The sequence below is a fragment of the Sitophilus oryzae genome, unplaced genomic scaffold (assembly GCF_002938485.1).
Source record: "Sitophilus oryzae breed Bouriz unplaced genomic scaffold, Soryzae_2.0 scaffold_1974_pilon_pilon, whole genome shotgun sequence".
NCBI lineage: Eukaryota > Metazoa > Arthropoda > Insecta > Coleoptera > Curculionidae > Sitophilus > Sitophilus oryzae.
The window spans coordinates 1,467,230-1,482,145 of NW_022146695.1; the positions used below are offsets into that span (position 1 = coordinate 1,467,230).

Here is a 14,916-nt window from a genome sequence, read left to right on the forward strand (position 1 = left end):
TTGCCTAAAATTTTATTTTATAGGGGAAAATAATTTATATAGAAACTCTAAATTTGGGTAAATAAAATGATGAAATAGAAACAATAATAAAAAAATAAAAGTAGTTTATTTCATCAAAATAAGCTAACAAAAATCAACTAAAATTAAAATCAGACTAGAATGGACAAAAATGATAGCTCATCAATGGGCGTTTTACCAACTGGGTTGCCATCCGTGTGGTTGCCATCCACCATGCTGCTTCAGAGTGACGTAACCGCTATGCGCATGGACACCAATAGGTGCGGTGGTGTGTAAACCTACGGGCACGGGCACTTTAACGGCTACCTTCACTGGCACATGGACTGGGTAAGGCTTGGCAATCACCACTGGGTATGGTTTGGGAATGTTCACGTGAACTGGATGAGGCACCTTGACGTAAACAGGTGTTTTGACTGGAACAGGAACTTCACGGGGCACTGGAACTGGTACTGGGCGTTTTACTTCGACATGGACTGGAGTGGGAACATCTACATGAACTGCACGAGGTACTTCGACGGGTCTGGGTACTGGAACACGAACTTCATAGGGACGGTCGACTGTTACTGGAACTGCGACGGGTTGTGGAACAGGAACGCGTTCGAATCTGTGGTCGTAGGTGGTTCCGTGATCTACTGTACCAGGTTCAGAACCGTGCGATGCTAAATGTCCTCCCGATGCGAAACTTTGAGCTCCAGCGTTGGCTCCAGAGAATCCAATTGGCCCAGAAGCGAAACTTTGAGCTCCAGCGTTAGCTCCGGCGAATCCAATTGGTCCAGAAGCGATACTGGATGCACCGGCGTTAGCCAGGCTCGATCCAAAACCACCAGAAGCGAAACTAGAGGCTCCGGCGTTGGCTGAGCTGAATCCACCTAATCCAGGACCGGAAGAAATTGGGCTTCCGACTGAAAATGATCCGCTAACAACTGGTCCATGGCCGGCGAAGGCTGGAGCGGGTCCAGCATTGAATCCAGACGGTCCGCTAGACGCAAAAGAGCCGCTGGAAGCGAGACTAGATCCTCCAAAACTGCCAGGATACGATCCCGCCGAAGCGAAAGACTGAGCACCAGCTCCGCCATGGGGGCTCAGGTCGGCGCCGAGGGGCACGCTGGGGGCGGAGGGGGCGTAGCCCGAGCTGAAGGGCAGGCCGGCGGCCGGGGGGCTGAGCTCGCCGTGGAAGATGCCGCAGGAGCCGAGGGCGGCAACGGACAGCACGCCGAAGAGTACCTGGAAAGTAGGATTGCTATTAGTAATTAGGAAAATATATCAAAGCCACAAAGATTTAAACCTCAGTTTGACATAACAGACGATGACTAGGATTTTTTCTTGCACGGTTCGTGCTTTATTAACATCTACAATGTATTGTTTTCAATGTAATGTTTACAATGTACTTGTAATAATAATAATAATAATGTGGATAATACCCATAATTGGATATTTGTAACTGGGATTGTTGTGGATATCGACATTTGTCGTTTTTTGTCAATTTTTTTGTCAAGTTTGTGACATCTTCTAGGATATATGTAGTTTTTGAAATGGAATCCTATACAGGGTGAGTCTTGAATAAGTGCAAATATTTTCCGGACTGATAGATTTCTATAAAAGAAATATTTTTTCTCTTTACCGTTTTTCAAATACGTCCAAAATAACCGAATTATATTACTTTGAAATTTAAATTTTGTAATTTGGTTAAATTTTGAGAAGCACTGGATCTTCTCTGGGTTTTCTTTCTTGTAAATGTAACCTACTACCTATGTTGACATAGTATATCTTTTTATCTCTTTTATTATGTTTTTTAATTAAAAACTGACGAAATTTCCGAAAAAAAATAAAAAAAAAATTTATATTTTAAAATATTTTTTTTCAAAAAAACTCATATACGTGTTTTTCTGGGGTCGCAATATACAACTTTTAAAATATTTGCACTTATTTAAGACTCACCCTGTACATTTTTCTCAATGGAATGGCCCTAAAATTACAGTCCCAAAAATAGCATGTCATAACTTATACAGAGTGTTTTTTAAAATTGGCAAATTAATAATTACAATTTATGATAATTATGCAACAGTGTATGGCAAATCTACTAGGTAAAAAATATAAAGGGTTCCGTTTCCTGTTTAAAAAACTACAATGTAGTGTAAAAATATATTTTAATCTTCCTGTATATATTCCTGTATCTATGAAAATATTTTTAAAATGTGCGCTATCATTGCCAGCATATTGTCAAGGTCAAGGGCTAAAATGTATTACTGGTTGCGTGCACAACCGCAACGTGTCAAGAAAAATGGCGTATCCGCCAGAAATTAAAAGACTTTTTCAGGCGCCATCTTTTAGTCAAGTCGAGAAGTAAGGGAATCAGACAATGGATTTGTCTGGTATGAAGAAGTACGCTTTCCGAGAATTGGGGAAATTTCGAGAAGCAGTCAATAGAGTATATAAGCCGGAGCCATCGACAACTGAGACAGTTTTTGAAATTTGAATATACCGCGTGGAAATTGAAAATCGGACAATTTGGTGAAGGAATCTTATAAATAGTTAGTTTGTTGTGTGTTATAAGTTAGTAATTGTGTATAAAGTGAGAAAATAAATTCGTTAAGTATTTTATCGTGAGTTTAAATTAGTGGACCCACGGAATCCGTAACAATATTTTCTAAAAAAGATTGGTGTAAAATTTTGTTTAACTTGTTTTTAGCAACCCTGTACTATTCAATATCGTTTGATATACTTTTCACTAGTAATATCACAAGGGGATAAATTATTTCCGGAATTTTTTTCGAGCTTATGAATATTTTGAAAATTATCCCTAGTCAAAAACAATAATGGAAAATTTTTCTAAAAATATTCATGAGCGAGACAAAAATGCAAGATTTAATTTAACCTTGCGTGGCTATTCGTTATGAATATTTCACACCAAATTGTGTTTAGAATCATTTTAAAGTTATATTTTTTTGATTTTAGGCAAGACACGAGCAAAGCGTAGAAAGTTTGGTTGGCTTGGTAATTCGGTTGCCATGGTAACTAAGAAAAACCCTAATTTGCTTTTGAAAGCTGTCAGTTTTGTAATAAAAAAGTTTCTCAGTTTTGTGGCGTGTTTTTATAATTTTAAAATGAATCGATTTGAAAATCATGTACGCAATTTATGTGAAAATACTATGTCAGATTGCGGTTGCCATTTGGAAAAATAAAATTCGTTTTGAGTTGTTCAGGAATATTTTTGCATCTAAATTATTTGAAATTGAAACTATTAAATGGAAAAATGGTAAATAGTATGGCCTCTATACCGGGTGCGTCTCAAAAGTGACTCACCCCTATAACTTTTTTATTTTTACAGTTAAAAAAACGAGATTTGGTATTTTAGTACATGACATAAATTAGGACTGATTGACGTATTCAGTTGTTTTCGATACTTCCTGTTTCACCGGAAATTACTACATCTTTTAATTTTTATGGCACCGTAAGTATTTTTTTACTTTATTCTATAGAAAATAACACTCTGAAAAGAATGACATATCATATGTCAACTGTTGACATTTTCGCATATGGTTTATTTGAAATTATAACTTGCGGTTCGTAACGAAAATTTGACTCGAAATACCAAGTGTGTGGTATCAAATTATTCGTAAAAAAATGCTTTTCCCAAATATGCTAATGAGCCATTTGAAAAAATTGAGATATGACTAAAAATACGATTTGGGTATTTTTTTACCGGCCAGGACAAGACACTAAATACATACTATCAAATCAGCAATTAATTAATTAGTGCTTTTAACATAACCATTGCACTCTAGATTGAAATTTAAAATACGAATTTTTATTAAGCGAGAATGTCAAAAGTTGACATATGATATGTCATTTCATTCAGAATGTCATTTTCTATCGAATAAAGTAAAAAATACGTCAATCAATCCTAATTTATGTAATATACTGACATACCAAATCTCGTTTTTTATCTGAAAAAACAAAAAAGTTATAGGTGTGAGCCACTTTCGAGATGCACCCGGTATATTATATTGGGTGGTGTATTGTTGTTGGAAAATATAGACAATATTGTCTCCACTTCTGATTTTACAGCAAGGCCGTAAATAGGTTTTTTAAAGGCCAGCGTATGCTGAATACACGTGCCAAAATTGAACAATTTTTAAAAAGCCGATTTTAGCTAATTTAAGAAAAACTGCATCTATTTTTAAATTAAAACTGGCAACAATGCAAAACCAAGCAAATTCCAACATATCTTAAGTTGTCAACCTATGATTTTGTGAATGTTAAACTGTATTTTCTCTACGCTAGGCCTTCACCTAATTCGAACAAAATTTAAATTTCAAAATGCATTTTCGGGACGCTAACCGTAGGCACTATGACGTAGTAGTATAGACAGCACAACAAATTGCATTTGACAATGATAAAATCATAGGTTGACAACATAAGGTATGTTGACATTTGCCTGGATGCCATTGTTACCTTGTCCAGTTTCAATTTAAAAATAGATGCAGTTTTTCTTAAGTTAGTTAAAATCGGCTTGTTCAAAATTGTTCAGAATTTGGTATGTATATTCAGCATACCCAGACATTTAAAAAACCTATTTACGACTGCTGTAAAATTAAAAAGGGAGCCAGTATTTGGACAGTTCTTATGTTCCCAAATGGGAAGATGTCATAAACATTCTCTCATTCTTAGAAATAAAAACCCATAACTTTATATCGTTGGAAAGGGTTAAACGCCAGCATTTTTTTAAGTTCATGGCCAACTACGATTTCCATTTAAAAAATTATATTTTTTATTATTTCTGACATAAAGAGCAAGTATAAAAAAAACTGACTACGCCACTGGATTATGCCTAAAAAAGTGCCTTAAGAACGTTTTTACAGAATTTTATTATTCCGCGAAATGAAAAAGTTATGGGCAATTTTCAAAATGGCAAAAAAATCAAAAAGACCCCGTATCTCAGTTGGCAGTGAAAATATCAACAGGCGGTTTACGCCATTAAACGTATCTCAGAAATCAAGCTCATGACATCTATGTCGGTTTTGCTGTATCTAGTCAGGAAATAGGTTTTCTCTGTTAAACAGACTAATTTCGACCACCCTGTACATATACAAGTTGTCCCAGAAATAAGTAGAGATATTTTAAGGGGTGGTAGATCTCGATAAAAGAAATATATTTTCTCTTTACCGTTTTTCAAATAAGTCCAAAATAACAGAGAAAAAATGATTTTTTTGTTTAAAATTTGAACCACTGGATCTTTTCTGTTTTTTTTTCTTGTAAATTTAATCTGCTACCTATGTTGCCATATTTTTTTAAACTTAAACTGTTTAACCAAACACTAAAAAATTTTCCAAATTTTTTTTCAAAGAATTCCAAATTTTCAGTTTTTTTTTGCGAAATATATATATAGTTTCTGGGGTCGAAATATAGTACCAGTTAAAATATCTGTACTTATTTCTGAGACACCCTGTATTTTATCTGACATACAGTATGTCCTCGGATTGTCTTTACAAATCATAAAAATCATCAAGTCTTCACAACTCATAAAAATGTTTGCTTGTTTTAAAGTGGTTAATGCCGCTTATACTTTTCCAAATTTCCATACCGTTTTAGAGAAAATTACAAAAAAAAACATGAAAATCTGCTTGAATTTTTAAAGTCCTATAAATCAAAAGTCGTTTCTATGGTAATACAATTGCGATTTCATTCAGTGATTCAGATTATTATTTATTTTGATTGACGTCATATTTTATGCTGTAGAAGTATCACATTTTCCGATAAAGATTAAATAAAAAATTAAAAAAGAATTCTCGTAAATTGTAACTTATAGCAGAGAAAATTGTCTGATTGCAGTAAGTACAGTTCTCACTAACAGTTAAAATGATGCTTGGCGCGATATTATTGTTTATTTATAAAATAGTATTGTACCAACTATTTTACTACATTGTTATAAAAAAAATGTAAATTTCTGTATCGCTGTGACATAAATAAAAATATACATAAATTTTACCTTATAGCAGAGAAAACTTTCTGATTGCACTAAATTGTCGCAGTTCTGACTAAAAACAGCTAAAATGATGCCGGAGGTACAGATTCGTACAGCAAACGTTTGTTACTTTCAGCCTAGACGCTCTCTTTGAAATTTAAATTTCGACTGGTTATACAAGTTTTCCACCTTATGACGTACAGCCGCTCGTTTTAAACATATTCAGAATTATCGTTTTTTTTTCTCATTGTTATTAAAATTTTTAATTAAATTGAAAAATTAATTTTTCAATTTAATTAAAAACAGATATGTTTTTTGGAATATGTATGTACCTTTTTTTTACCATAAAGTAATTTTAAACAATAATAAATTTTTAAAGGTCATTACCATGTATTTTAAGGAAAAAATACAGGGTGCGCCTCAAAAGTGGCTCACCCCTATATTTTTTTTTACTTTTGCAGATAAAAAAACGAGATTTGGTTTGTTAGTATATGACATAAATTAAGATTGATTGATGTATTCAATTGTTTTTGGTCACTTCCTGCTCCGGAAATGACTACAACTTTTGATTTTTAAATGACACCCTCGGTATTTTTTACTTTATTCGATAGAAAATGACACTCAATAGAATGGCATATCATAAGTCAACTTTTGATATGGTTTTTTTGAAGTTTTAACGACAATTTGACTCGAAATACCAAGTGTGTGGTACCAAATTATTCTTAAAATAATGCTTTTTCCAAATATGCTAATAAGTCACCTTTGTTCCATTTGAGAAAATTGAGATATGATTAAAAATACGATCCTTTGGAATTGGGCATCTTTTAACAGGCCAGGACAAGACACGAAAAACATTAGACGATCAAATCCATTTTTCCAAGGTTTTTGATTAAAAATTAGTGTTTTTAACACAGTCATGGCCCTCTAGATTGAAATTTAAAATTCAATTTTGTTTTCAGCAAAAATGTCAAAAGTTGGTATATGATATGTCATTCTATTTAGAATGTTATTTTCTATCGAATAAAGTCAAGAAATACTGAGGGTGCCATTTAAAAATCAAAAGTTGTAGTCATTTCCGGTGAAACAGGAAGTGACCGAAAACAATTGAATACACCAATCAATCTTAATATATGTCCCCATATACTAATATACTAAATCTCGTTCTTTTACCTAAAAAGATTAAAAAGCCATATAGAGGTGAGTAATTTTTTAGACGCACCCGTATAGCAAGCTATTTTTTGTAGTTGAATTTCAAGAGATTTTTTTAATAAGATTTTGAATCCTACATAAATTAAAAATATTTTTAGAACAAAAACATAGAAATTTTAGAAAATTTGTCTACATTTTTATGCTTCTATACCTTTTGAATTAAACAATAACATTGACATGGTTTTATGCATTTTAATATCTAGGTTTTGAAGCTAAAATATGAATATAATGACTAAGAGTGCTTAGAAAAGTTTGGACAGTTTAAAAGATTTTATTCCAAAGTTCAAAAATAACCTTTTTTTTGTAATAATTATTTTGTATACAGGTTTCTTTTTAAGTCTTAACGTAAAAGTGTTTTAAAAACGACATTAACTATCCTTGTTATATTCCTATTTTACTTTTAGTTATATCGTTAATTTTTGATATACAGGGTGGTCCGAATTGTATTCGGAAAATTTCGGCAGCATATTCTGCAGATAAAAATAAGGAGAAAAGTTAGTATAAATGTATGTCCAAAAATGTTTCCTTTCGGAGATACAAGGTGTAGAAATTTCATTTTGATTTCGATTATTTCCAAATAATTTCTGAATTAATGTTGATATTAGAATGAAAATTATTATCTGGGAGTTTCTTGACATGGGGAATTTGATTTCGATGTCGATATAACTCCTATTTGTAGGGGGCGCCACCTACATATTTTATAACTGGTTTGAACAGTAATAATTTTTCGTGTGAACCTGTATAATATTACCCGTTAAAAAATATACATTTCCGCCTTTTTTACGCAAAAAAGTCTTTTAGGCTAGATAGTTATTAAAATGAAACAAGAAAGTTGAAATGTTTTTGCGTCAAAGGTTCAACAGAATATACTATCAAAGTTGCCCGAATACAATTGAGACCACCCTGTATATTATATTCTGTTCAAAAAATTTTAATAATTATAATAAATAAATGTATATTAGTTTGTTTAAAACAATAACTTTAAATAAAGATCCCTAACTGTGTTAGTTCACACTTACGTTTGGTCACTGCTAAATAGGTCTAAATTTTATAATGTTCTACAGGTTAATGGGCACATACACACAGCGAAAATCATAACCGAATGTTTTATTTAGAATAATTATTTTTCATATTTATATTGTTACCTTTAAAGGTATTTGTCGTGTCAAAGGTTGAGGTTTTTTTTTAAATACGCACAATATAAACATTGATAATATACAGCAATAATTAAAAATATATACAGGGTGGCGCACCTCATTCGTCTCGGTTGATTATACGAAAATAGAAAGATGTAGAAACAAAATATTTTATGGGTATATGTGGGGAGTCAATGTGCACAATTTAAAATTATTTTGAAATATACAGGGTATCTCAGAACTAAGATCCATACCAAAGTTATATTTTTTCTTATGGAACACCCGGTATTTTATTTAATTTTTGGATTCTTGGGCCCAAAAAAAGACATTTATTATAAGGGTTTAATATGTTTAAAATCATTGGTTTTTAAGATATTTAAAAATATTTAAATATGCATGCTACAGGAGAATTGATTATTAATACCCTGTACATTACTTTTCAGAATTAATTCTTGTGCTGAGTTTAAAGGCAAAGAAATAAACTTTACCGAAAAATGTTATTACTTCCTTAAATTTATATAGGGGTACCAAAAATTAGTTATTTATTTTAAGGATTTATTTTACATAAAGACTTTGTTATTTCAAATGCAACATCCTGTATTTTTTTAAATAAATTGAAGCAGATTCAAATGCTCTTTCAAACTATATTAGGGTTTCCTATACCTATCTATCTCAGATTTTGAGTAAAAAGCGATTTTTAAATAAAATGGCAATCAAGATGGCTGGTATCGCCATAGCAATTTTCTAGTGACAGTTAGTAACTATTTTCAAAATCGACATTAGTTTATAGACTTTATTTAAATCTATACCAATTTACTTTTATTTAATTGACCTACAATAGTTTAATAAATAATATTTATTAATATGTATTTATTATTCTATAAAGAAAAAGAAAGAAGTAGTTCTTTGTTTTATTTTACGATAACTTGTAGATATATGAATTTTTTATAAAAGAGTTAATTACGACAAATTCAATTTCTTCACTTCCAGCGACAGGTTTCTGCCTAATAGTTAAAGGGCAAATAGGACAAGTAATTTTTCAAAGGAACGCTTATCAGGAAGATTCCTATTTTGATATCTTTGAGCATTAGCTCTTGAGGCCAAGAAATAATTTTCCTCACAAAACAAAATCACTAGTAACATATCCATTTGTTCCACCAGATATGGCTTTATTTCATAAAATAAAGAATACTTACTTATTGTGGGTAAATTTTAGTAAACTGTTTAAATAATAATGACCATACACTAATGTCGATTTTGAAAATAGTTACTAACTGTCACTAGAAAATTTCCATGGCGATACCAGCCATCTTGATTGCCATTTTATTTAAAAATTGTTTTTTATTCAAAATCTGAGATAGATAGATATAGGAAACCCTAATATAGTTTGAAAGAGCATTTGATTCTGCTTCGATTTATTTAAAAAAATACAGGGTGTAGCATTTGAAATAACAAAGTTTTTATGTAAAATAAATCCGTAAAATAGGTCACTAATTTTTGGTACCCCTGTATAAATTTAAGAAAACAATAACATTTTTCAGTAAAGTTTATTTCTTTACCTTTAAACTCAGCACAAGAATTAATTCTGAAAAGTAATGTACAGGGTGTTGATAATCAATTCTCCTGTAGCATGCATATTTAAATATTTTTAAATATCTCAAAAACCAATGATTTTAAGCATATTTAACCCTTATAATAAATGCCTTTTTTTGGACCCAAGAATCCAAAAATGAAATAAAATACCGGGTGTTCCATAAGAAAAAATATAACTTTGGTATGAATCTTAGTTCTGAGACACCCTGTATATTTCAAAATAATTTTAAATTGCGCACATTGCCTCCCCACATATACCCATAAAATATTTTGTTTCTACATCTTTCCGTTTTCGTATAATCAACCGAGGCGAATGAGGTGCGCCACACTGTATATTATTCATAAAAAAGGGAAGTTGAAAAATACCTAAATATTAAAAATTTTGCACAGAGGCAGATTAATAAAATTGCGTTTATTCCATCAAGGAGATTGAAATTGGCAAAATATCAAAAGATGACTATTAAGCTTCATTCAGAAGCTCAAAATTAGTGAAATAAATTAGTGGTTTCAATTAGCGCAGAAGTTTGTTTCTCTAATTTGAATGTAAGTATTTGGAACATCAAAATTAGTGGTCGGAATTTTTAGTTAGTGGAAAAACTTAACTTTCAACTTTTCCACTAATTATACTTCAAAATTTGCGTGGAATGCCATTTTGGCCTTTGATTATCATCTGTCAAGAGATAAATGTCAGAAATCAAAAGTTTATTGTTTTATAAGCTAAATATTAGGCTTTCTCTTCTACAGATTACGGCAAGCTGTTGCTAGGATATTCTATTAATTTTAATTGTGTTTTTTTACATTGTGAATGATACGTAAACTTAAATGTATAAAGTGTAATTGAAACCACCAATTTATTCCACTAATTGCGAGATTCTGAATGGAGCTTTAATCAGCAAAAAACGGTCAACAGAATTATTGCGCTAACAAGAGAAAAAAGTTTTTTTTCCTGAAAGCGTGTGTAAACACACGCTTTTTAGAAAAAAAATCTATGTTAGCCTATAATATGTACGTCCCTGGTGAATCTGATGACATTTTTTAGCATTAAAATACGTAGAACTTATAGTAACATTTACCCTTAAAATGTAATTACAATCGCTAAAAGCACTTGGATGGAAATTATTATAAACGGTAACCCCCGTAGTAGATACGAAACAAGTAGAATCGGACCTTATGTTGATATAACAAATAAATCTCATTTTCTGAGGAATCTTCCCACGAGAGATGGCACATGTTTTTTAAAACACCCTGTAGAAATGTATTTTTTAAATAGCGTGTACCCACGACTTCGTTCGCGTCGAATTAATCATTTGTAATGGTGATGATAAAGCAAAGCAAGAATTTCCATTAACATACAAACTGGATAAAATTTTCTTAGATTTATGTCAGCATGGGAAAAACCAATATGGCGATATTATTATATAACTTGGTAATATTTGAGGGGTAGTTTCGAAAAATCCGTTTGCAAAAAATAAGCTTTTTACGTCAAACAGTTTAAGCAGAATCGTGGTTAAGAAATTACCCAACTTTTTGGAACACCCTGTATGATTTTTTAAAAAATTTCAAAATATGTAAAAAAAAACCAAATAAATTATGCTTGTTCAAGCGTTTTCCCGAAAGACTAACCGTTTTTTAGATAACAAATATTGTAATATTTGAGGGGCGTTTTCACCCTCTTGGAATTTGAAATTCGAGAAACCCCTCCTTATCGAACCTCTACACCCCACAGTCAATCCGTTTGCCAAAAATCAGCTTTAAACGTGAAGCAGTTTAAGCAGAATCGTGATTACTCAATGGTCATATTTTATGAAACACCTTGTATAAATTTATAAAATATCTTAAAATATGTAAAACAACAAAATAAAATATACGTGTTTAAGAGTTTTTCCGAAAAACTCACCGGTTTTTAAATAAAAAATATTTAATATTTGAGGGATAGTTTCACCCTCTTGGAATTGGAATTTCGAAAAATCTCTTCTTATCGAACCTCTACACCCTAGAATCAACCTGTATGCCAAAATTGAGCTTCTTACGTTGAGTGGTTTGAGCAGGATCGTGATTAATCAGTATGTCAGTCACTTAAGGATTTTATACAGGGTCCGGCAATAGTGCGTCGGGCATCTGTAGCTCCTAGAATAAAAAACTTGGTGCAAAGCTAAAGTATGTACTAGGATGTATTTCAGGAAAATATTTTAACTTCTATAGGGTGGCTCAAAAAAGTGTGAGTGGATCGGGATGATTTTTTTTAAATGGAACACCCTGTATATTATTGCATTTTTGGCTTCCTTTCAGATCACTTTACATAATCCTAAGACATGAGTAATAATATATTTTGATCATTTCTGAGATATTAATAAATAAATAAAAATTATATATTTTTCTGCCATTCTTAAAAAAAATTATTAATAATACAAGAACTGTCCTGAAATCAAAACTATATTAGATATTTACTTTAGATGGTATGTACTTACTTTCCTATAAATATGAAAATCGTAAATCATACCGGATGTTCAAAATTCTACGCTAAACTTTCTAAAATATAAAATAATTTTACTTTATTTTTTTAAATGGAACACCCTCTATATTATTTTTTCAATAGATGGAGAATTAAAAAATGAACATTTTTTGCATTTAGTGCGTTTCAAAAATTTTAATGGTTTCGCAGATATTCCCGGTTTTGTATTTCATATGGCATTTTCCACAGTAAATTTTTATCAAAGCCACCCAATGATTTTTCTCTCGTATTTTACCATTGAAAGCGCCATATGAAATAATACTGCGTGTGTCCGGAAAACTACTAAAAATTTTGAAATACTTTAAATACAAAAAATGTTCATTTTTTAATTCTCCATCAAACAAAAAAATAATATAGAGGGTGTTCCATTTAAAAAAACGAAGAAAAATTATTTTATATTTCTGAAAGTTTGGCGTAAAATATTGAACATCCTGTATGATTTACGATTACCATATTTATAGCAAAGTAAGAACAGGCCATCTAAAGTATATATCTAATATAGTTTTGATTTCAGAACAGTTTTTTTTAAGAAGGGTTGAAAAATATATATTTATGATTTATTTTTTAATATCTCTGAAACTATCGAAATAGATTTACTGATGTCTTAGGATTATGTAAAGTGATCTGAAAGGAAGTCAAAAATGCAATAATATACCGGGTGTTCCATTTAAAAAAATCATCCGGATCCACTCACACTTTTTTGAGCCACCCTATAGAAGTTAAAATATTTTCCGGAAATACATCCTAGTACATACTTTAAGTTTTCACTTAAACAAAATTCTCAAGTTTTTTATTCTAGGAGCTACAGATGCCCGACGCACTATTGCCGGACACTGTATATTAGTATAGATAATTAATAAAACGATTTAAAAAACATGCAATAAATTATTATTAAATCCCTTTTCCTAACATAATGATGTTTCGTTATTTTCTAGGGTACTATGAATGTTTTCTAGGTACTATGAATTGTCGATGTATTTCTGTACTTACGCCCAACATGATGGAATGAATTAAACTTAGTAATGAAATCAAGAAGATGAACTGATACCGGTGATCAGATAGCGATGGTTTTTATAATCGGACACACCTCTCCGGGCCAAATCTCAAAACTTTCTCGCCAGTTACAAAATTTTTGGTGAAATAATTTTAAATTCAGATAAAAACGCATTAATGTGAAATATATTCGATGCGTATATCCGATTCCTGGTGGTCTCTAGCAATCAGAGATAGTTTATAGTCCAGAAGGCAGTGATTTTTTTTGTATTTATTTTCCCAGTCGGTGAATATGAAATAACTTGTTTGGATAGTGACATAAAATGATCATTTGTGTCTGGCTAAAATTTACGTCCACTTATTTTTCCAGTCATAAATATTTGACATTTATTAAGGTGAATCATTTTAGTAATGGAGATAACAGTCTGGCACATCCCAAGTGGAGGAGTCATTCTGGCTGAAAATTTGCCGATGCAAAAATTTGACAGATTTTTGAAATCACTAATCCTTATTTTCCCGTGCTTGAAATGGAAGGTATCATTTGATGTATAATGTAGAATATTTAGGAGGAGAGTTAATCACCGCGACCTTACAGATCTATTGAGAAGAGTTATAACTCATCATACAGACTTAGGGTTTTAACAAAAGCCGGTATCTGAGACGGCTCTACAGAGGCCAGCTTTCCATCATCGACATCAGCCGTACCAAAGTTCATGGCACGAACGGTCGTCGCACAGTGCTTCGAACATATGGCTCTAGAGGACAAAAATGCAAAACTTCTCTTTAATTGTAGGTAATTTATTCAAACTAGGTTTATTTGACACAAATGATGAGTACTCTCATTATACTAAATGATGATGTTCTTAGTCCCACGTTTATGAAAAAAAATCTTATAAATAATAAAAATGTGGGAGCTGTGTTCCATCTAAGGAAATAATAATTTATAGTATGAAAACGGTGTAAGTATTAAATAAATCCCTGTGATAAAAAAAGAATTGGAATAACATTAGAACATGATTCCTACAATATAAGCCAATATAAGATAAAAATGTTTTTCTTTAATGAAAAGAAACATTAATGCTATATTTAATTAAAAAAAAACTTAAGATACTATAAATTTACTTTAGGACAACAAAATGCATAGATCGTAACTACTCTGATTCAGAAGAATCACTGCTGACAGAATCTTCCAAAAATTTATAGTATCCAAATCACAGGTAGTTGAAATATCCTCACATATAAGATATTTCGGTACATGTTTTTTCTAATATGTTACTTTTTCGCGTTGTTACTGTTCTTTTTGTTGGTATGAGGGGTTCGGATGTTAATAGTTACCTCTTTAATAGACCATATCAATATATTATTTTTTCGTTTTCTTGGGTATCAGGTTTTATAATAAATTGAAAGATGGAAACTTTTTTATGCGACGTTTCGCTCCAAAATAGTGGGCTTTTTCAGGCACAAATGGTCTCATTTGACTGGAATGTTCA

General features: G+C 31.5%; 2 protein-coding genes across 4 annotated transcripts in view; one reads left to right on the plus strand and one right to left on the minus strand.

Annotated features, from left to right (window-relative positions):
- Window positions 1-14,916, plus strand: part of LOC115883641 (disks large 1 tumor suppressor protein) — a 1,010,644-nt gene that overhangs the window by 101,167 nt on the left and 894,561 nt on the right. The window lies entirely within an intron of this gene.
- LOC115883644 (skin secretory protein xP2-like) lies at window positions 105-13,502 on the minus strand. Of its 2 annotated transcripts, none has more exons than XM_030902033.1 (2): window positions 13,424-13,502; window positions 105-1,242 (listed from the first exon to the last, which is right to left on the minus strand). In XM_030902033.1, exons 1-2 carry the CDS (start codon window positions 13,430-13,432, stop codon window positions 193-195), a joined length of 1,059 nt encoding a protein of 352 aa, XP_030757893.1. In that variant the 5' UTR covers window positions 13,433-13,502; the 3' UTR covers window positions 105-192. The 2 variants fall into 2 exon arrangements, 1 of the variants encoding a protein (XP_030757893.1); XR_004050418.1 differs by lacking the exon at window positions 13,424-13,502 and adding an exon at window positions 6,008-6,136 and having other exon boundaries at window positions 1,107-1,242.